General features: G+C 44.4%; 1 protein-coding gene across 1 annotated transcript in view; it reads right to left on the bottom strand.

The window, feature by feature from the left end:
• Positions 1-23,428, bottom strand: part of GRK3 (G protein-coupled receptor kinase 3) — a 118,726-nt gene that overhangs the window by 69,939 nt on the left and 25,359 nt on the right. Inside the window, exon 2 of the mRNA XM_040250977.1 lies at positions 22,461-22,537. Within this exon, the coding sequence (XP_040106911.1) occupies positions 22,461-22,537 (77 nt within the window). The remainder of the gene's footprint in view (positions 1-22,460; positions 22,538-23,428) is intronic.

The following is a 23,428-nucleotide window of genomic DNA, read 5'->3' as shown; positions in this document are numbered from 1 at the left end:
AACTGCAAAATATCACCGAAAGATATTAAAGAAGATCTAAATAAATGGAAAGATATATGGATTGGAAGACTCAGTATTGCTCAGATATTAATTCTCCCCAAACTGATTGATCTATGGGGTCAATGTAATCCCAATCATAATTCCCGATCACAGGCTTTTTAATGAAACTGACAAGCTGATTCTAAAATGGATATGGAAATGCAAAAAACCTAGACTACTCAAAGCACCTTGAGAAAGAAGAAAAAAGTTCAAGGACGTACACTGCCTAATTTCAAGATTCATTCACTAGACAGCCAAGGTAATAAACAGTGTGGCAATTGCACAAGACTAAACCAATGAAACCCAACAGAGGATCCAGAAATACACTCAACTCATACGTGGTCAACTTATTTTCAACAAAGACAGCAAAGCAATTTATGGGAAAAAGGAAGTCTTTTTTTTTTTTTTTTTAAGATGCTAAGAAAAAACTTAAAACATATCAAAATGGCAGAAGAAAGAAACTTAAATCTGAAAAAGGCCCATATTCAGTTTACACATACATTAAAAAAAAAAAAAACCTCTTACAAATTAATTTTTAAAAGGAAACAACCCAATAAAAGAACGGGCAAAGAAATTTGAACACTTCACAAAGGAAAACATATGAATAGACAAAAAGAGCATGAAAAGGGTTCAATGCTGTTGTGTGTGCATCCTAAGTGGTTTCAGTCGCGTCTGACTCTCTGCGACCCTGTGGACTGCAGCCCACCAGGCTCCTCTGTCCATGAGATTCTGCAGGAAAGAATACTGGATCGGGTTGCCATGCCCTCCTCCGGGGGATCTTCCCAAATCAGCGACCAAACCTGCATCTCTTATGTCTCCTGTATTGGCAGGCGTAATTTACCATTTATGTGGCACCATTTACCACTGGCACCACCTGAGAAGCCCATGACTGCTGGTTATCACGCAAACATAAATTAAATCACTTTGAGATACCACTTCACAACTACTAGAAGGGCAGAGTTAAGAGGACTGATAATGTCAAATTTTGGCAATCAGAAGCTTTATTCGCTTTGAAGAATATACAATGTTTTGGACTCCTCATGCCACTGAATCAACAGTCAGAGAAAGAATGACTGTGTTGGCTGGGAAGACTGATCCTGATACCAAGGGGAACCTGGGCTGTGACTCCACAATGGAGGGAAGCGGGAGAAGAGAAGAAGGGGGCAGTTCTTCCTTAGCACAAAAACGGCAGAAGGACTGATGGAGTTAGAAAATCAACAGGTGCCAACATACGTGGGTATACCTTTAACAAGGAATAGAATATTCACACAGTCTCAAAAGTAATTTCCCAACATTAATTATTACTTACAAAGGGAAAGCAAAGATAGACCACACATTTGGAGAAAAGTAATTGTAAATTAAGTATCTGACAGAGAACTTGTATTCAAAGCATACAATGAAGTCTCAAATTCAATAATGAGGACATAAATAATTCACTATTTTTTAAAAATGAGAAGATTTGAATACTTGCACCAAAGATGATATATAAATGTAAAATAAGTGCATGAGAAGATGCCCAACATTATTAGTCATTAGAAAAATGCAAATTAACATCACAATAAGGTATCACTATATCCTTCTTAGAATAGCACCGCCCGCCCCCCCCCTCCCCCAAAAAAAGAGAGAGACAGAAACAATACCACCGGTGATTAGGAAAGAATGTGGAGAAACTAGGACTCTCCATTGGGAAGCATTTCTTTAAAGCTAAAGATCCATTTGCCATTCAGCCCAACAAACCCATTCCTAGATATTTATCCAAGAGGAATGAAAATTTATGTTCACACAAAAATCTGAACACAGATATTTATAGTAGCTGCATATATAATATCAAAAAATTGGGTATAACCCAAATGTTCTTCAGCTCCTGACTGAATAAAGTGTGATATATTGATACAATGGAACCCCACTCAACAAGACAAAGGGATGAACTACGGATACATCTACCATAAGTGAGTCTCTGACGCACTGTGCTAAGGGAAAGAAGCCAGATTCAAAGGCTACATGGGGAATGAGTCCACTTCTGGGTCATTCTGGAGAAGGACAAACCATACGAACAAACAGATCAGTGGTTGTCAGGGGTTAGGGTGGGGAGTGGGAGCTGACTTATAAATGGCCCTAGAAAATCTGGGGAGGCGATGAATTACTCTACACCTTGACTTTTGTAGTTGTTATATTGATACAACTTTAAGCATTTGTCAAAACTGATAGAACTGTCCATTGTAGATGGTGAGTTTTACTTAAATTATTCCTCGATTAAACCTGAGTCTGCCTGCCCCTCCAAAAAAAAAAAAAAAAAGCTGATGCTAAAAAAAGAAAGAAAAATAAGATTGGGTGCATATAGTTGAGCCAGGGACAAGGCTCAAAAGGTGTTTCTGAACAGTGGCTTTAAGATGATCACAAATTGGGATCTAGAATTTCTAGAAGTCAATACCGGATCACTTACATGGTTGCCAATGTCTACAAGATGCTTTTCATAACGCACAAGTTTCTATGGAAAATAAAAATCATTCAAACACAGAGCCATGGGACTAAAATAAGTAATTACAAAGGTTCTGGGTAACGCAGAGGTCAGAAATGACTCTGACACATTCAGGATACACAGTATTTGTTTACAGGTGAAAATAAAGGAAGTTGTAAATGATAATTCATGAATAAACTCCCAAAGGGTACCATGCCCCTTCTAGATGAATATGACTAAGCTAACTTCCCAGTGAATAATTCTCCTTTTCATTTCTTCCAAGTCCCAACAGGAATAAATAAATATATTAAAAAAGAATATTTAGTTAATCATATTTATCTACATCATGAAAATCTTAAAACATATTTTTTAAAATTTCAATCTCCTGTCAAACTAGAACTTTCACTTTCCTGACTTACAACTTACAGGATAAAATTAGAAAGAAAATGTAGTTGAGGAAGATTATAAATAGTTAGGTCTTCTAAAAATCCAAGTTACCATTCCACCTCCAATTTAAATTTGGCACATTCATGTTCAATAAAATATTCTTATATTAATTAAAGGGATCACTCGTTTAGATAATGGAGAGATGTGGGACCATGAATAGTAACAGTCTAGTAGACGAAAGCACAAATGGTAATGAATCTGGCCAAAGAAAAATTCATAGAAGGTTCTGAGCAATCGGCTCTTCATTCAAAAGGGAACAAAGGAAACTGGGGCTGGGAGGAACCTGTGAAATTACAGAGCCAAGAAAAGTATCTAAATCCTTGCAATAGTGGGACTACTTTAAGCCTTTACAAACACGAAAGTTATTGAAGAGAAAACATATTTCTAGCTATGCATACCATGCCAACACTCCTTCCAGACTGGGGTCAATTTTTTTCATCTATCACAGTTTAATGCACATCTAATAGCAAACAAGCAAACTGACAATTAAAACAAAGTGAGATTAAAAGCAACTTAGATTATCCCAACAATCCACCCAGTTTATGTTTCCCAAAGACATCTCAAAGAACAATGATTCGAGCTGGCAGTATGGAAATCAGAGTATGTGTGTACATCACAGAATAAACACAGCAGGGACAAAGTGGGGAGGGTGTGGCGGACAGGCTGGGTCTGACCGTAATTTTATCACAAGGAAGAATCAGAACAGGAGTTCACCAGTTAATGCATGTGTGCTCACTCTGTGGTAATTCATGAGCCTGTGCACTTGGACTTGAGCACTTTCTTGTATGTATATCCCAATAAAGATTTATTTAAAACAAAGAGGATCAACCAGGAAGTTTTTAGGTCCGGATACCGTCAGCATAAGTGTAAAATGAAGGGGCTCTCAGAGCAACTGTAATCTGACTGGAGGAACTGACCAACGTGCGTAAAGACAACCCCTAACTGCACCGCCTCAGTTACAAGCCATGCTCCTTTGCAGGGGAGAGACGTGCTGCTTCCTAGGTCACCACCCGGCCACTCACTCAGCTCCCGTCATCCATCCAATATCCCTTCTAACCTGTCCCGTGAGCTGCTGCCCCAGACCTGGCCATGCTGCTCCCGTGTCGTCACTGCAGAGATGCTGGATAAGACCCAGCCTCCATCATCTGCAGCACGGCGCACACTGCGCTCTGCCCCAGCACCTCACCGAGCTACAGCGCCCACCTGCCCAGCAAAGCCAGACACAAGCACAGGCCACTCAACACGCCACAGACCCTCAGTCCCTTCACACAGGCTGACTTCTCAGCACCCGCTCCCTTCTTGCCATCCACCTCTCCCCAGCCCCACTCCCCCGGCCCCTCTTTCTCACAGCCACCCACCCCCCTGCAGACTTGACCTGGTTAACGACCACTTAACCTTCAGGACTTCAACTGAGCATCACGAATCACTGTAAACTTCCAAGGACCAGCCCTCCTCCCCATCCCAGTAAGGTCGAGAAGCTGTCCCTCTTTTCTGCTCCCATAGCCCTGGGTCCTTAGCGCTTTCAAGGCCACTAAATTACAACTCTCTCTTTTTATTTTAGGAATGGATGAAATGGCACGAAATTGTAAAACTGTATTAAGAAGGTACAAAGTGAAAAGCTGCCTTCTAGTTCATGCTCCTCATCTTCCCAGTAGCACGCCCACCACCATCACCCTCAATGTAACCTATATTACTGGTTACTATGTCTTTTCGGGGAAGGGGTGGGTGTCACTTCTTGGCCAGGTGCTAGGAAATCCACGTGGCTGCTTCACCCAGCTCGATGCAGGAGAGTCCGAGTTCTAAGGGACACCAGTGTCACAGCGTGGCAAGAGCTTGGCACATGGAGAGTGGGCAGGGTGGCCTCTTGCTCGCCCTGCACCGTTGTAGATGAGAAACGCCCACGGGTGGGTCTCTGTCACAGACACTGTGTCACCTGCTAACATGCCACAAAGGCAGGTGCAAAGACGAACTCTGACTTCCCTCCATACTGTCTCCATCAGACCTTTTTCCCATAACCCAAGACCCTGTGGATCTTTCTAGACAAGTCACAAAGAGGTACTCGGCCACTCCCTGCAGCTGCATCATTCCGTCGGATGGAATGTGGGAAGTCACGTAACTTGTTTCCTAATGGTGAACATTTGGGCTGCAGCAAAGAGTTTGCTTTTACAAAACTGCAGAAATAAATAGCCTTCTCCACACATCACGTCTCATGTGTTCAAGCCTATCTGTAGGATACATTCCTCAGAGTGAAATTCCTGAGCTAAAGATTATATAGATGCTTTGTTATTTTATCAATAATAGACTTGGCCAAATAAGCCCCATCGGATCAGCACCTGTTTGTACACCTACTAGCAACGGATCAACTCCTGTTCTGAAACCCACAGCCATAGGGGGTGCGGGTTTCGATCCCTGGTTGGGGAACTAAAATTCTGCATGCTATGTGGTGCAGCCAAAAAACAGAAATAAGAAAAAACAACAAGGCATCCTTTGGGCCCTCCGCCTCTCGGGTACTGGCCCCATCTGGCTCCTCGTTTGTTCCTGGCGTTCAGTGGCAGCGCTTCTAGCATCTCCTTAGACCTGACACCGGCCTTAGGAACAGACGGGAGCACCGTGTTAAGAAAGGACGCTCTTCTGACGTCACTGAGGAGCTGTGTGCTCATGGGCTCTGGGAAGGAAGTGGCCTGCTCTTGTGTGGCTTTCTCTTTATCTTCAGCACAATGGATAGGACTTCATCTGCTCAATAAACATCTGATGTACTAAGGGCAGATCAATATGGCTCGCGCTACAGTCACAGATGGTTTCAGGAAGAAGTGAAGTACAGGCTGGGCGGGGAGAGATTAATGGGTGACGGAGTTCAAGTGGTCGGAGGCAGGAAATTTCCATGGGATAAGGAAGGAGGGGGACTTAAAATCTGGATGCAGCATGTTCCCACGAGGAAGAGGTGGGGGGACGGTCTACCCCAGTGCTGAGGTCTGAACAGGCAGGGAGGGCTGGGAGACTGGGGGATCCTTCTAGAAGAACCTCAGTGTTAGGCACTTCTCCCTTACACATGCTCCACGAGTGCTGAGAGCTCTGAATGCCAACGAGCCTGCTGGGGAAGAGTTTTCACTATAAGTGGGCAGTTGTTTCAGAAAAAATTAAACTCGGCTCTCAAACTGGGAACAGAGGATTTTAGAGCCGGGCCTCTTTCTTAACACAGCGAAGTTGGGTCCTTCTTCCCTCCTGTTCCTCAGGACACTCATCCACCACCATGTCTGTCCCCAGGTGACCCTTTTATCCACATCCCATCCCCTAAGCTGACCTGTAACCGCTAACAAGTACTGACCTCTATGTACTGTAACAGTACCTGCCTCCCGCCTCCCCTGAATATTTTCACTAGAATTCAAAGAAAAGCCTTTGAGGCTCAAAAAAGTAGAACCTTGACAGCGGACGCCAGGTAGTGAGGCTGCCGCTGCCAACCCTCTGCGGCACGGAGGCCCACAGCTGGCTGCTGCGGCCCCTCCAGGGACACGTGTGTGGCTGGAGCTGCTTCTCAGATCTGGGTGTGAAATTTAATGAACATGAAATGATTTCTTACTAGGGCAGTGAGATGGTTTCTATGATTTTCAATCCAAATTCACTTTAACTTATAGCCAGCTGACTCTAGAAATTTCTTAATTAAATGACCGAGGTATTTAATTTTAAAAGTTAGACAGTACCTTTAACTGTTGTGATTTTTGTTCGCTCGGGGCCTTATACCTTCTCCTGGGAGTGGGGATGTAGCTGTGAGACGCTCCCTCCACTCTCTGCACAGCAGGGACAATCACCCCGCTGCTCTCCCGGGACCGTCTACTCAACACAGCGGCCCCACCAGGGCCTTGATGTCTGTGGACACTCATCCTAGTGCTGGTCCCAGCAGGGCCCAGGGCCCACGAGGGTCACGCGGAGGTGATGGACAGGACGCTGGGGGTATCGCTGCTGGGCCATTCACCCCTGGAATGCTGTCATCATGCTGAGAAAACAATCACAGTGTATAGACATACTCCGGCTCTTTACACAAAATGCTACCAGTGAGAGTTTTACAGTAATGGCAGCTGAAAGGATTTCATGCTAAAACAAAAAAGCCAATCCCCTTCCCTCAAAAAGGGTCCATTCCCCTGATGTATAAAATACTGAACTAGCTACTTCTGAGGCACCAAGAGGAAACAGCATCAGAGATTCTCTTTGTTCTCCAATTTGGACTCCAGTCAGGGAAACAGCGTGGAAGGGTTAGAGTTAGACTAGACCATTTACACGGATCTAGCTGGATTTAAATCTCACATCCTATCATTTGCTTCCTTGTGGCTTTTTTCTTTTCTCATCCTCTTTTGGATTTAGCACATTCCAAACACACTGAGCGGGCTGTCATCATCACTGGCTTATTAGCTCTACAGCTCTTCATTTCATGTGTTTACTGGAGTTTCCAGGCTCCTGCCTTCCCTGGGGTCCTGGAGCCCCTGCCTCAGCAGGACCACCATGTGGGCACATTTTACAAAGTAACTCCAAGCCAAAAGTGGACCCAGCCCAGTTTATTTCCCTTCTTTCAAAGACCATGGCCCTTTCTGTGTCTGAAAGCAGTTACTTTATATATTTTGTCCAGTTTTCTAGTTGTTATGGTAGAAGGCCAAGTCTGGCTCTGGACACTGTATTATGTCCTGAAGTGCAACTTTATTTTTGAAATAAAGCATTTGGCTCTTCGCAGGAGAATGGGTTAAATGCGTGAAACTGGGACTACCTGTAAAACCCTAGACACATAACACCATCCGTGAAACGTCACACAATGATACAAAGATGGTGATGACCAATTTCCAGCTTAGCATAGCAGCCCAAGTAAACCTCAGAAGCAGAAGCTTTGAAAAGGCCCGTATCAATAACGTCTGAATGATAACAGCCCATAATCAAGCCCTTAGGTGCTCAGTGTCCTATATACAGATCTCACTTAGTCTTCAGAATAACCCCATGCCGAGACAGACCTAGTCTCACTCTCGGGTGAGAGGACCAGCACTCAGAGGTGAAGCCCCACCTGCCTAGCATCTAGTAAAGTGATGGCTGAGCTGGAATTGACTTTACAGAGCTGGGATCTGCCGCTCTCTAGAGTGCAGGCTCTCTGTCACTGTCCTGAGCTAACGACGTACATGAACTGTCTTAGGAGATGGCAGCAGAACTCAGCTTGACTAGTGCCGGAGCTTCCACGTGTGGTTAGTTTCTTCCTGAAATAACTATATGCTGCTGGGACAGAGCAGTACGAGTAATTTCCCATAAGAAGCGGTTCTGTAAAAACCCTCACTCTCTCTTCACCTTTTCTTCCTCCTTCGTTGCCTCCCATCTTTCTTCCTCTGCGCGTATGTACTCAGTCATGCCCAGCTCTTTGCGACCCCACGGACTGTAGTCCGCCAGGCTCCTCTGTCCATGGGATTTTCCAGGCAAGAATACTGGAGTGGGGTGCCACTTCCTTCTCCAGGGAATCTTCCTGACCCAGGATCAAACCCGGGTCTCCTGCATTGGCAGGTGGATTCTTTACCACTGAGTCACCTGGGAAAGCCCTTTCTTCCTCTACCTTTCTTTTTTTCTCTTATCTCTTTTTCCCGTCTCCATCTGTCAAAGCAGCAGGAAGGGCAACAGCAAAAAAGAATGAAAGAAAATCAACTCAAATTTAATTTGTGAAACCATGGAGTGTTAGGCTTAAATGAAACATTAGATTTTATCTATTCCAGTCCCTTTGTTTTGCTGATCAGGAAACTAAGGAGTATTAAAAGGGTTGATGAAAACACCCAGCTTGTTGGCTACCACAGGAGCCAGAGTCTAGGGCCCACTGCTAGCAGAGAGTGAGCAGAATCAGGACAAAGCTCTGGGCTTTAAGGCTGACCTAAAAGCACCAGGTAGAATACAATGATGTGACAATACTCTTCAGCAGACGGCCCACAAAGCAAGCAAGCTAATTCCAAGAGGCATGAGCACAATCATTTCCTAGTCCTGACTTGGATTAGAAGTAGGGTTACTAAGAAAAGATCAAAGATAAGGTATAAAACCCTCAGAAAAGGTATTTCCAAATGAGCTAACGCAAGGGGATATTACGACAGCGTACTGCCACCTGGGATTCTACAGGCAGTGGGGGCTCCTCGTCCAAACACCGCCCAACCACCTCTCCACCGCCAGTTCAAAGAGCCGATCGACAACTGTTCCAGTAGAGGTGATGTTTCCTAGGCCCCTGGAACTGTCTGGGAGTATATACTAAGACGTCAACATTGCTAGAGCATGTAGTATTTTCCCTGAATTATGTGGACCCTGGCAGCGAGAGAGCTACAAAGCTGAGTCAGCTGCAGATGTTGGCTGATTGGCTAGACTTGCTTTTTGGCTAAGAGTGGTTTCTCCATACCTGCCTTGGGGTCTAAACTCATGGCTCAGAAATGTCACCAGTAGCCCATTCCAAGAAGTTCAGAACTCCTGGGCAGTAATCAGCACTCCTTACAGCTGCCTGATACTGACATGCTAGAGGTCCATGGGTTTCACATCCATCCTTTCGTAGGGTGAGCTAGTGGCAGATGGAAAGTCCCCTGAGGCCTGTGGTCTTAGTCTTCTCCATCTGCCTTTTTGTTTAATGAGACGTTTCCAACGAAGCACTTAAAACACACTTGATTCTCCATGTCTCATTTGGCAAAAGCACATAAAGCAGAGCTGCCACAGAAAGATCTTTGTGCATTATCTCCAAATTCTAGATGTCAGAATCATGAGACATTAAATAGGAACTGTACAGCTGATATTTTAAAACTCCACTACTATTTCCAAGAGCCAAGCCAAGCAACCTAAATGCCCATCAATAGATGAATGGTTAAAGAAGATGTGGTACATATATATAACAGAATATTAGTCATGAAATAGAATGAAATAATGCCACATGTAGCAACATGGATGAACCCAGAGATGATTACACTTACTAAAGTAGATCAGACAGAGAAAGACAAATATCACAGAATATCACTTACCTGTGGAATCTAAGAAAAGAGATGCAAACGAACTTATTTCCAAAACAGAAACAAATTTATGGCTACCGAAGGGGAAAGTAGGAGGTGGGATAAATTAGGAGTTTGAGCTTGACAGATACACACTGCTGCTGCTGCTGCTAAGTCGCTTCAGTCGTGTCTGACTCTTAGCGACCCCATAGACGGCAGCCCACCAAGCTTCCCCGTCCCTGGGATTTTCCAGGCAAGAACACTAGAGTGGGTTGCCATTTCCTTCTCCAATGCATGAAAGTGAAAGTGAAGTCGCTCAGTCGTGTCTGACTCTTAGCGACCCCATGGACTGCAGCCCACCAGGCTCCTCCGTCCATGGGATTTTCCAGGCAAGAGTACTGGAGTGGGGTGCCATTGCCTTCTCCAGATACTATGCGTAAATCAGACAGACAACAAGGGCCTACTGTATGGGACAGGAAACCATATTCAATATCTTGTAATAATCTATAATGGAAAAGAATCTGAAAAGTATGTGTGTGTGACAATCACTTTGCTATACACCTGAAACTAACACAACATTGTACATCAACGATACTTCAATTAAGAAAAAAAACCCCATATGCATACTAATTTCTAAACTAACGTTTCCTGGTAATAGGTAGAAAATAGCAGCTGTTGAAGAACCCAGCTCAGGCTCTGCTTTTTGGGGCTTAGGTGAGCTTGGTCACATTATTTTACCTAGCTTAGAAAACACTCATGCCGTGTTAATTAACAGTAAGCAGGTAGCCATTACTGTCTTAAACCAGTAGTTCATTCCAATCAACCATGGGCTCAGAAGAGCTCAAGAAAAATTAAACAGCAACCATCTAAAAGGTACATAGGTTTCCCAGGTGGCACAGTGGTAAAGAACCTGCCTGCCAATGAAGGAGACTCAACAGACACAAGTTTGATCCCAGGGTCGGGAAGATCCCCTGGAGTAGGAAATGGCAACCCATTCCACTATTCTTGCCTGGAAAATTCCATGGACAGAGGAGCCTGGTGAGCTATAGTCCATGGGGTCCAAAGAGTCGGACACAACTGAGTGACTGAGTACACACCCAGCACAAATGTAGACAGAGTTGCCAGCCTGCAGATCAGGGGTCTGGTCACATGCCAGTGTTCCTATAGTTTTAGTGACAAGATGTTAAAGGATTGCGTCTTTCTAGTAAACACTGCAGCTCTTCGAGTTTTTCTGAGAATAGATAATCATGGCTGATCTTAGAACCTGAACGATGGCTTTCAAAAGGAAAACCAGCCCAAGTAAACTAGTTTAAAATGAAGAAGAGAAAAAAAGACAACTTAATTTCTCATAAGACTGGGTTAATTTTAAGCCTTTTTACCCTCTTTGAAAGCTGCCGCGAATCTCTCAGGTCCCCAGTTTTCAGAGCCATTCAGACTGACTCCAACACAAGACGCCAATCCCCAGGCTTGTTGGAGCCAAAAAGATAAGGAGTCAGCCTAAAGGACTGCCTGCCAGTGGGGTTTTAGCTAACAGCCTTTCCCTCTTCTGCAGCACCTTTCCCCTCTGGGCAGCATTTCTGTTAAGAGATGCAGGCTGGAAAGGGTGCAGAAGCTCTGCCCATTGTTTCTGCGGGTTCCCTCACCACCGGTGGCCTGTGCCTGCCTGGCCTCTTCAACTGCAAACCCAATTAGCTGTGCTTAGTCAAGTGTTTACCTCTGCTACTGGAAAGTTTAAATAGATGTTTAACTCTTTCCCTCACTAAAAGTCTCCACAAAGACATGGATAATTGAAGCGGAATTGAACAGGTTTTTCCTCTCTGTCAGGGCAGGCGGCTGTCAGCCAGAGAATGCTTGCTTTACAGATGAGCTGGGGGCACTGTGGCCGTCTGTGACTGTCACTCAGGGAAAATATTTGTCTGGGGAAGGTCCTGCACTGGGACATAAACAAACCGTTCCAAAGAAGGGTGGAAACAAAAGAGAAAACAAAGCCTGAAGCAGATTCCCGGGTTAAGACTTCCCGCTCCACAAACACACGTGCAAAAGGGCTCGACCTGCTATCATTTAACTCTGGTCAGAAGTCCCACGGTTTTAAGTACTTGCAGATTTTAGCCATCTAACATGTTTTGAAGCACAAAGCACCAAGAAATGATTTTATAGTTACAAAATATATTGGTAACTTTGTTTTCTGAGACTGACCAAAAAATAACCCTAAAACGTTTTCTTTTGTTGCATTTTTTTTCAGTATTCCTGTGGTTTTGTATAATTACTAAATTAAAAAAATAGGTCTCCATGACATGTGTGTCCAGTTTTCTTTCTATAGCTCTGCTCAGAAAATCCTTTTAAAAAAATTTCTGTCTTTCCAAAATATTTTTATAACAAAACATAATTTTTCAAAGTCCATGGCAAGTATATTTCTTATGCCTTAACCCCAAATGCCAAATATAATTTATGCATTCTTTTACACAAATGTTCTTTGAAATTTTCAACAAAGGTGCCAAGACAATCCAATGGGGAGGAGGGGAAAGGCTGTCTTCTTCAAATAAGAAAAAAATAACTAGATATTCACACGCCAAAAAAAAAGATGAATTTAGACCCTTACCTCATATTACACATGATAATTAACTGAAAAATCAACCAAAGAGCTAAGATCTAAAATGATGAAACTTCTAGAGGAGAAAAAAAGCTTTGTGGAATTCAGTTAGGCAAGAAATTCTTAGCTACTACACCAAAATTCACTTTAAAAATTTGTAAACTGGACTTTAAAATTAAAACCTTCTGTACTTCAAAAGTCACCACGAAGAAAATGAAAAAGAAGCCACTGATGGTGAGGAAGCATTTGTAAGTTAGACACCCTATAAATAACAAAGACGATAAATTTTTTTAAGGGCAAAAGCTTTAAATAGACATTTCACCAAGAAGATTTAAAAGAATGGCTAATCACCACAAACATGTACAACATCGCTAACTGTTAGGGAAATGCAAATCAAGACCCCAGCGGAGCGCCGCCTCATACCCACTAGGATGGTCAGAATCAAAAAGATCGTAGCATGTTGATGAGGCTATGGCAAACCTGGAACCTTCATAAAATGATGGTGAGAATGTAAAAGTGACACAATTCAGGAAACAACTAGTGATACCTTCATAAGTTAAACTTGAATACACCATTCAGTTCAGTTCAGTTCAGTCGCTCAGTCGTGTCGGACTCTTTGCGACCCCATGAATCGCATACAGCCCAGCAATTCCACTCCTAGTAACATGCCCAGGAGAAATGAAAACATACATCCACACTTTTACGTGAATATTCACAGCAACGGCATTTGTAACAGACCAAAAGTGGGAATAATTCAAATGTCTATCAACTGGTGAAGGGATACGCAAAATGTGGTCTATCCATATAATGAGGTATCACTCAGCAACAGAAGGGAAAGAAGGATTGATCCACACAGTGTGGATGAACCTCCAAAACCTGACGTGAAATGAAAGAAACCAGATGCAAGAGACTAACAGTCTACAGCCTGCAGGATTCCACTCGCATGAAATGTTCCAAAAAGGCAAACTGCTATTGAGACAAAGAGATTAGTGGTTGCCTGGGGCTGTGGCTGGGAGCAGGAAGTGACTACAAGGGGGTACAGGGGGTCTCTGAGACATGGTTTACTAAAACTCATCGAATTATACTGACTCATAACAAGTGAATGATACGACATGTAATATCATGCCTCAATAAAGCTGTTTTTAAAAGAGTAAAAGTTGCAGAATTTTATTCTTGACTGAAACCATGCTTCAGACACCAACATTATCTCACACAAACTCTGAAAGATTAATATGCAAACTTGGGATTAGGTTCTCAAGTCAGTGTGAGAAAAGGAAATGTCTTCCATGGCAATAATGATATGATGTCATATTACATTAACCATGATGCTCTTTACACATGAGAGCAATATTTGCATACTTTATGAATTAACCATCTATTCTGGAGTCTCCTTATGATGAGAAACATCCTTCTCTAACAGGAGAAGGGATGCAGTCAGAGGAGCTGAGCAGTCTGTCGGTAGACAGATGGAATTCATCAAAACTGTGGAAAATTCTTAAAGAGATGGGAATACCAGACCACCTGACCTGCCTCCTGAGAAATCTGTATGCAGGTCTGGAAGCAACAATTAGAACTGGACATGGAACAACAGACTGGTTCCAAACAGGAAAAGGAGTACATCAACACTGTATATTGTCATCCTGCTTATTTAACTTATATGCAGAGCACATCATGAGAAACGCTGGGCTGAAGGAAGCACAAGCTGAAATCAAGATTGCCGGGAGAAATATCAATAAACCTCAGATACGCAGATGACACCACCCTTATGGCAGAAAGTGAAGAAGAACTAAAGAGCTTCTTGATGAAAGTGAAAGAGGAGAGCGAAAAAGTTGGCTTAAACTCAACATTTTGAAAACAAAGATCATGGCATCTGGTCCCATCACTTCATGGCAAATAAATGGAGAAACAGTGGAAACAGTGGCAGACTTTACTTTTTTGGGCTACAAAATCACTGCAGATGGTAACTGCAGCCATGAAATTAGGAGACGCTTACTCCTCGGAAGGAAAGTTATGACCAACCTAGACACCATATTAAAAAGCAGAGACATTACTTTGCCAACAAAGGTCCATCAAGTCAAAGCTATGGTTTTTCCAGTAGTCATGTATGGATGTGAGAGTTGGACTATAAAGAAAGCTGACTGCCAAAGAATTGATGCTTTTGAACTGTGGTGTTGGAGAAGACTCTTGAGAGTCTCTTGGACTGCAAGGAGATCCAAGCAGTCCATCCTAAAGGAAATCAATCCTGAAGATTCACTGGAAGGACTGATGCTGAAGCTGAAACTCCAATACTTTGGCCACCTGATGAGAAGAACTGACTCTTTTGAAAACACCCTGATGCTGGGAAAGACTGAAGGCAGGAGGAGAAGGTAATGACAGAGGATGAGATGGTTGGATGGCATCACTGACTCAATGGACATGAGTTTGAATAAACTCCGGGAGTTGGTGATGGACAGGAAGGCCTGGTGTGCTGCAGTCCATGGGGTTGCAAAGAGTAGGACACGACTGAGCAACTGAACTGAACTGAACTGAATGTGTCGCATTTACGTATGATGAAATTATTATTCCAGTTGATCACAAAAGAAAACAATAGCAAAATCATCTTAACCATATCTACTGGATAACCAGTATCCCTTTAAAATCATTCTTTTAATGACCCAAACCAAGGACACTTGTCAATATTTAAGTTTTACTGACAGCAAGTTAGGAATCAATTTAATTGATGTCCATTAAGATGGTTGATTGCAATGTAACCATTAGAAAAATAAAGACAACTGTCACTTAACTGTTTTTATTTGGGAAACTGGCAATTAAAAACAGAACTCAGCATTTATCCTGCTCTATTAGTCTTTTTTAAGGTTACTGCTTTATTATTATTATTTTTTAATTTTGGCCAAGCAGCATGTGGAATCTTAGTTCCCTGACCAGGAATCAAACCTGGACCCCCTGGGGTGGAAGCATGGAGTCTAAAACCATGTTTGGCAGAAGCATGGAGTCTAAAACTGGACCATCAGGGAAGTCCCCCTGCTCTATTACTTTCTACTGCTGTGTATCAAACATTCACAAACTCAGTGGCTTAAAAATGCCACTGATAAACAGCTCCTGGTTCTGGAGATGAGAAGTCCTGGCTGGGTCCTCTGGTTTTTCTGCTTACGTTAGCGCTAAGTCACTTCAGTCATGTCCAACTCATTGTGACCCAATGGACCGCAGCCCGCCAGACTCCTCTGTCGATGGGATTCGCCAGGCAAGAATACTGGAGTGGGTTGCCCTGCCCTCCTTCAGGGGATCTTCCCAACCCAGGGACCAAACATGCGTCTTTTACATCTCCTGCACTGGCAGGCAGGTTCCTCACCACTAGCTCTGCCTTTCTGCTTAGGGGCTCATAAGGCCAGAATCAAGGTGCTGACAACCTGGGTTCTTATCTAGAGGCTCTGGGGAGGCATTTGCTTCCAAACTCATTCAGGTTGCTGGCAGAATGCAGTTCCGATGGCTGTAGGACTGTTTCCCTGCTGTCTGCCATAGACAGCACTTACAATGCTTTTCATGGGGTCCCTCAACCTGCAAAGTCAGCAAGGGAGTGTCCAGTCTTTCTCCTGTCAGTCTCTCTGGCTTCCTCTTCTGCTGCCAGCCTGAGGACATTCTCTGCTTTTAAAAGGCTGGTGTGAGTGGATTCAGCCTACCTAGAACATAGCCTTAACTGTATTTGCAAATCCTCTTTCAGCAGGTTACCCTTGGGAGTAACACCTGGAGGCAAAAGTCATGGGAGACATCTTAGAAATCCGCCAACTGTACCCGACTATCTCTACAGGCAAATAAACAGCTTGAGTTGATGAAGACAAGCAGTAAACACGGAAGGAATGGCACGATTAGCAAGCTCACCACTTCATTACTTCCTCATATAGTAATCGATTCAGGCAGAGATCATCAGGGAAAACGAAACCAATGGTGGATGACAGCTGAACGAGGAGCCCGAGAGCTGACCGCCCCTCAGCCGCTCTGCAGAAGTGACGGCAGAGCGGCACCCACGTGTCACACGCCTCCTGCTCCAGAGTCTGCATCTGACACACTCGCACAGCTGCTGGAGCTGGCTTTCAGTTCACAGGAAATTTAGGAAGCAGAAGTGCAATTCGTTGAAATGACACCATGGAAAAAGCAAGCAGAAAAATCCAGAATGTGGAACACTCTACAGTACAACCAGCCTGGTTTCTTTAAAATGTCAATTACCTGTGGGTGGGGGACCATTCTAGATTAGCAGGATGTTATTACCAATTACATTACAAGAATAATATATGGATCCTGATTCAAAAAAAAACAAGAGTAAAAGCACATTTTACAGTTAATCAGAAAAACCTGAATACAGATGCAGTATTATAGTAAGAATCATTTTCATTGGTTGGAATAAAGGTATTAAAGTTGTATAAGAAAATATTCAGATATTCTAGAGATGCACATAGAGCTGAAATGCTATGAGGGGTTTGCTAAATGCCTTAAAATATTCCGGCAACCAAAAAAAGAGGAGATGGACAAAGCAGGTACACAAAATGTTGAAAACATTGAGTTTCGGTGGTGTGTAAGAATGCGCTGAGCTTAAGTCGCCCAGTCGAGTCCGACTCTTTGTGGCCCATGAACTGCAGCCTGCCAGGCTCCTCTGTCCATGGGGATTTTCCAGGCCAGAATGCTGGAGTGGCTTGCCATACCCTCCTCCAGGGAATCTTCCCAACCCAGGGACCAAACCCAGGTCTCCCGCACTGCAGGCGGATTCTTTACCATCTGAGCCACCAGGGAAGCCCAGTATACAAGCATGGGGGATCATTATTCTGGTCCAGTTTTACCCAAGACTAAAACTTTTCATAATAAGAGATTTCATTCACTGAGCACCTGTGAAGAACAATCACCACGTTCAGGGCTTTGCATTCATTTGCTGCTGGATCTTCACAAGGGCCAATGAAGTGGGTGCCATCCGTATGCCCACTTTTATAGCTAGGGAAACGGCTGAAATGACAACCAGTCTGGGTATAGCCAACAGGCCTGCCAATCACTTGCCACCCAGCAAAGCCTCAGAAGCCAACTAAAAGGAAGATTTCTACATATTTCTTTTGTTTCACAAAGCATTCTGACATGTTGGCTACAGCCCACTTTGGAGGTTGGTCCCCCAAACCGTGTGTCAACTGCCAGCCAACATGGGGGATGCTGGCAGGCTTGGAAAGAGAGATGAGGAGGAGAGGAGAGGGGGACTGTGGGTGAAAGGGAAACAAGGGGAGCACAGAAAAGCACCAAGGCGGAAACACACGGAGAGAGTCATGGAGAGGGGCAGAGGGAAGAGATGGGAAGGCAGAAGAGGAAGTCAGAGACCAGGAGACTCAAGGTGACTGCAGTCTCGGTCCCCCTTCGCCTCACCCTATCCCTCACACCAGCCAGAAAACGAGAGCGCCGTGGAGACGGGAAGAACCAGACACATTAAATACAGAGCTCTGTCCACTCGTGATTACAGATCTGTGTGCACATTTACTTGTCCTCTTTCCCCATCCCCACCCCCACCGAGCTTAAGCCTGGCTTCTCCCCGACTGGCTCATCAGCTCCAGGCTCAAGAGTAGGGAGGAAGGGAAGGAGGAGTTCTTTATCTGAACCATGTTTCATTTTTTTAATAACTTAATTGAGATAAAAGCCACAGACCACCAGCGCCTGACGAAGCTACTCGAGAGGAGAATCTGTGAGGCTGGAGTTAATGCCATTAAGGGGCTCAGATCAAAGGCTCCTGGAGCCAGCTGCAGGTGAGGGTTTAACCACAACCACAGAAAAGACAGCTCTGGGCCTCGCACATTTGATGAGCGGGCTGGTGGATGAGAGACGCAAAAGCAGTTACAGGAGGGAGAGAGAGGGGCAGAAACAACGAAGGAAGAAAGAGATCCTGACGCATTTCAGAGACTGGAAACTTGGAGCTGCAGGGGAGGGCAAGCCTGTCACAATCCCCAGCGCATCTCAGTAACCCGAAACCACTTGCTCAAATTACACGTAGAAAAACACCCTCTTCTCTTGGCCTTAGGGCCATCTTTTGAGAAATCTCCGCACCACGCACCACGAGAGTGAATTGGAGGGGAAGAGAATGCTCAGACTGAAGAGCAGAAGCAGAAAGATGAGGCAGAGGTCCAAGGAAACTGGTCCACCATGGAGGCCACAGAAGGAGAAACAAGGGAAGCCGGAGGCCAGGGACGCTGGTACAAACTGCTGAACTGCACGCCTACCATCTCAAACTTGTCTCCGTGGGTCTATGGCCATTCTGATCACCTCCACCACCTCTGAGAGACCCATCTTGCTCATTACCAAGGCGGTCCCTCTTTTGGTCCTTTGTCCTGAACCCACATGGTATTCCAGGCTAGTTCTCTTTGCAGTTGCGTGGTGCTGAATGTAACATGTGAACAATAAGTCATCTCTTCTGCTGTCTTAGGGGCTTCCCTGGTGGCTCAGATGGCTAAACATCTGCCTGCAATGCGGGAGACCCGGGTTCAACCCCTGGGTCGGGAAGATCCCGTGGAGAAGGGAATGGCAACCCACTCCAGTACTCTTGCCTGGAAAATTCCATGGACAGAGGAGCCTTGTAGGCTACAGTCCATGAGGTTCCAAGGAGTCAGACACGACTGAGTGACTTCACTTCTACTCTTCTAATTTGCTGTCTTAGCTGAAGACAAAAAAAAAAAAAAAGCTTCCTCTCCTAGCGGTGTTATTCCTAAAAGCCAAAACTAGAAGCAACTGGCAGATGAGCGGGTGAAGGAAACGTGGCTCGGTGGAGCAGGGGCATATTATGGGGAAGAGGAAAGGAAAGCAGTGCCGATACACACGCGGCAACATGGATGAACCCTGGAAACACCACGCTGAGAGACGCCAGATGCAAATGGCCACGTTACATGATGCTGTCTGTGTGGTGAGCACAACGCAGCCAAATCCACAGAGGCAGAAATCAGACGAGTGGCACTTAGGGTTAGGGGCACGCGGAGAGTGGAGAGGGAAGGACTGCTCATGGGTGCAGCTTCTTCCCCCTCCGCCTTTGGCTGGGGGGCGGGGGGAAGGGAGGTGTTTTATTTTATTTATTTATTGATCTTTTGGCCACGCCTCACAGCATGTGGGACCTTGGTCCCCTGACCAGGGATCGAACCCTTGCACCCCGCAGAGGCACTGGAAGCACAGACTCTTAACCCCTGGTCCACCAGGGGAGTTTCTTTTTGGAGTACTGAAAATGTTCCCCGATGAGACTGTGCCGATGGTCACACAACTGTGTGAATACACCAAAACCCACTGAGCTGGACAGGGGAAATATACTGTATCAAATGTACCTCAACAGAGCTGTAAAACATTTGAAAAATTTTAAGTCACCATTAAAGAATTTCTTTTTTTCCCTTTCCTCCCAAAGATACGGAGTTTCTTTCTCTGGTCATCAGGAGAGTCTAATTTTCTGCTTTTTGGTACAAAATCAGAAGCGAAGGGGAGGATCTGTACAGATGGCAGTTAACCAAACACCGTGAAAGCAATGAGAAGAGGCAGTGGAGGACGAGCTGAAAGCTGAATCTGTCCCCCACCAAACCCCTACGCTCAGGGTGAAACCTTCCGTGTGGCTAAGGGCTCCCCTAAGTCACCCTTAGAGCAGACAGGCCACTCCTGATGGGCTCCCCCAGAGCACGACACCTGCCTTTTGAGTACTGTACTTAGTGGGTCATTACAGAAGGCAAATCCACAGCCTTCATGTTGTTCAGTCGCTAAGTCGTGTCCAGCTCTTTGTGACCCCATATGGACTGTAGCACGCCAGGCTTCCCTGTCCTTCACCATCTCCCAGAGTTTGCTCAAACCCATGCACACTCAGTCAGTGATGCCATCCAACCATCTCATCCTCTGTCGTCCCCTTCTCCTCCTGCCCTCAATCTTTCCCAGCATCAGGGGCTTTTCCAATGAGCTGGCTCTTCACATCAGGTGGCCAAAGTTTTGGAGTTTCAGCTTCAGCATCAGTCCTTCCAGTGAATATTCAGGGTTGATTTCCTTTAGGACTGACTGGTTGGATCTCCTTGCAGCCCAAAGAACTCTCAAGAGCCTTCTCCAGCACCACAGTTCAAAAGCATCAATTCTTCAGTGCTCAGCCTTCTTTAAGTCCAACTCTCACATCCACACATGACTACTGGAAAAACCATAGCTTTGATTCTACAGAATTTTGATGGCAAAGTGATGTCTCCACCTTTTAATACACTGTCTAGGTTTGTCATAGCTATTCTTCCAAGGAGCAAATGTCTTAACTTTGTGGCTGCAGTCACTGTCTGCAGTGATTTTGGAGCCCAAGAAAAAGAAATCTGACACTTTCCACATTTTCCCCATCTATTTGCCATGAAGTGATAGGATGCCATGATTTTAGTTTTTTGAATGTTGAGTTTTAAACCAGCTTTTTCACTCTCCTCTTTCACCCTCATCAAGAGGCTTTTTAGTTCCTCTTCATAGGTGGTCACTTTGTGACAGACAGTGGTTAAGAAAAATCCAGACTTTCCATACCAGTTTCTGCTTTACTTGGATAAAGGAGATCACTGTAACTCTTTCTAAAAAAAAAAAAAATCTATCCAATTCTTACCGGGTGACCTTCTACAGTACATGTCATAGTAATGGAACCTTCAGAGAATTATCAGCATGTAAGATCAGAACAAGTCACTTCATCAACCTGAGTCTCGCCTCTTGACCTATACACAGAAGGATGACCCAGGACTATCAGAATATTCAGTCTCAAAGGGACCAGTCAGCGTGTATTTGCACATCACGGGAGCAGAAATACCTGAAGAAGCAGAGTTCCAGGGAACTTCAGAGAGACTATGACTTCTTGGAATTTTAATAATTTCCTCTAGTATTACGTTGATTTAAAAACTAAGACACAGTTTCCCTGCAAAGCTCCTCTGAACAGCTGTGGGAGGCAAACAAGATGCAAAAAGAGGAAGATGGATTTCTGGTCTCTTATATTCAGCTACACTGATTTTTTTAAAAAACTCGAGCATAATCTGTTTATTACATCAGTGTAAGTTAACAACAGAGCCAGCTGACAGGCCAAAGATGAATTCTATCATTGAGAACAAAAGATTGTTCAGGAAATTTCTGGACGGTGGGGGGAACTGATTTGGGAGAATGTAAAACAAAACTACATAGCTGATAGCACTCCTCTAACCCAGCCGACAGGCACCTTTAAACAAGCTTCCAGTCTTTCAGAAGGCAGTTGGAATAAAGGATCTCATTTCTTCATGGGCCTTGAAATTCCCACTAAACCAATTCCTGTCTGGTCCCAACTTCTCCAGGGCACTAACTGCTGGGGGCCACAGAGCACCCCGACAGTACCACACGTCTGCACGAGCCGAGGGCATCAGCCAGTGGGCGCTGCGTCCGTGAACTCTGCGTACACAACAGGAGCAGTCCTGGTGACCTGCTAAGCAGAGGTTCCAAGTAGAGCCACAGGAATAAGGGAGACTGAGGCGGAACTGACAAGAGTGAGCGGCAAACAAAATCCACGAACCCTTGAGAACTGATCCAGTAAGCCGACCCCACACTTGGGAAGCAGAGAGCCAACCACACAGGGGGGTGAGGGTGATGAAGACACATGCCAACACCTGAGATCATGGAGAGTACAAGGTCAGCGAGAGAAGATGAGGCCCTCAGGCACAGATCTGAACAGAAGATTTCTCTCTGGGTATCAAGAACCCAATCCTTGGACCAGGGGAGTCTTCCACACTGCCTTAAAACCTCCACCCAAACTCATCTGTTTCCCAGTAGCTTATTTACAGGAGACATTGCTAGGGATGTAAGTAATCACTTAGGATCTTATTAATTACATGCCATTTCCTTCATCCCCAGCTTGAGCTACAACACATATGACAGCATCAAGGGCTGCATTTACACTTTAGTACCACGACTAGAATTAACTGTCTGCCAAGTGAACAGCCAGACTTACCAATTCTCTGATTAAAAATCTTGTCAAAGGTGATTTCGTGTCTCTCCTCAAGATACTTCTGCATCACGCTCCGGATACTAGAAGAGAAGAGTGACATGTTTTTAACAATGCCAGCCTCCACCCCTAGAATGGAAAATATTTGGATGTCTTCATTCGAGGGTACTGGCTTGATTAACTCTCTTCTGGTATTCATTGTACACTTTAAACATATGTAATTTTGTCAGTTATACCTCAATAAAAAAAATATGCTCCCCTCAAAAGGATATTGGCTTGACAAAAGACGCCTGTTACTGACACCCACAGCTGCATGAACAGCTGACTAAACTTAAAGCTCGCACCTCTGGCTAGTACCCTCTCCTGCAGCCCAGGGCCAACCTTACATGTAAACTTTGTTGTTGTCTAGTCATTAAATCGTGTCCAATTCCTTTGTCACCGCATGGACTATAGCCCGCCAGGCTCCTCTGTCCATGGGATTTCCCAGGAAAGGTTACTGGAGCGGGTTGCCATTTCTTTCTCTAGGAGATCGTCCCTACTTAGTTAAAAAAAATAAGGAATTTGGGGAAGTTCTCGCTCAACACCACCACCTTCCAAACATAATAAAGATGTCCATGCAGACACACCACAAATTCTGCCAACCTGTCGATGAGATTCTTTCTAAAGAAAAAGCCAGTGTTCCCTGGATATATTAATATTAAGAAAATCACACTACTACACAGCAAGTATAAACCACAAGAAAATATAATTAGAAAGAAGATTTCACTTGCACCAGAGTAGGAAACATCGAATGTCTTGAAATAAATCTTTCAAAATGTGTGTAGGAATGTTACAGGCAAAATTACAAAATTGTATTGAGAGACAGTAAAGAAGTTTTTAATAAGTAGAAAGATACAGCATGGTAAAGAACAGAAAGACTTAATATTGCAAAAACTCTAATCAGATTCATCTACAAAATCAATATTACTCCTGTC

Source organism: Oryx dammah, unplaced genomic scaffold (assembly GCF_014754425.2).
Source record: "Oryx dammah isolate SB20612 unplaced genomic scaffold, SCBI_Odam_1.1 HiC_scaffold_12, whole genome shotgun sequence".
NCBI lineage: Eukaryota > Metazoa > Chordata > Mammalia > Artiodactyla > Bovidae > Oryx > Oryx dammah.
The sequence above is the reverse complement of the archived record's forward strand: the minus strand, read 5'-3'. Positions and strand labels throughout refer to the sequence as shown.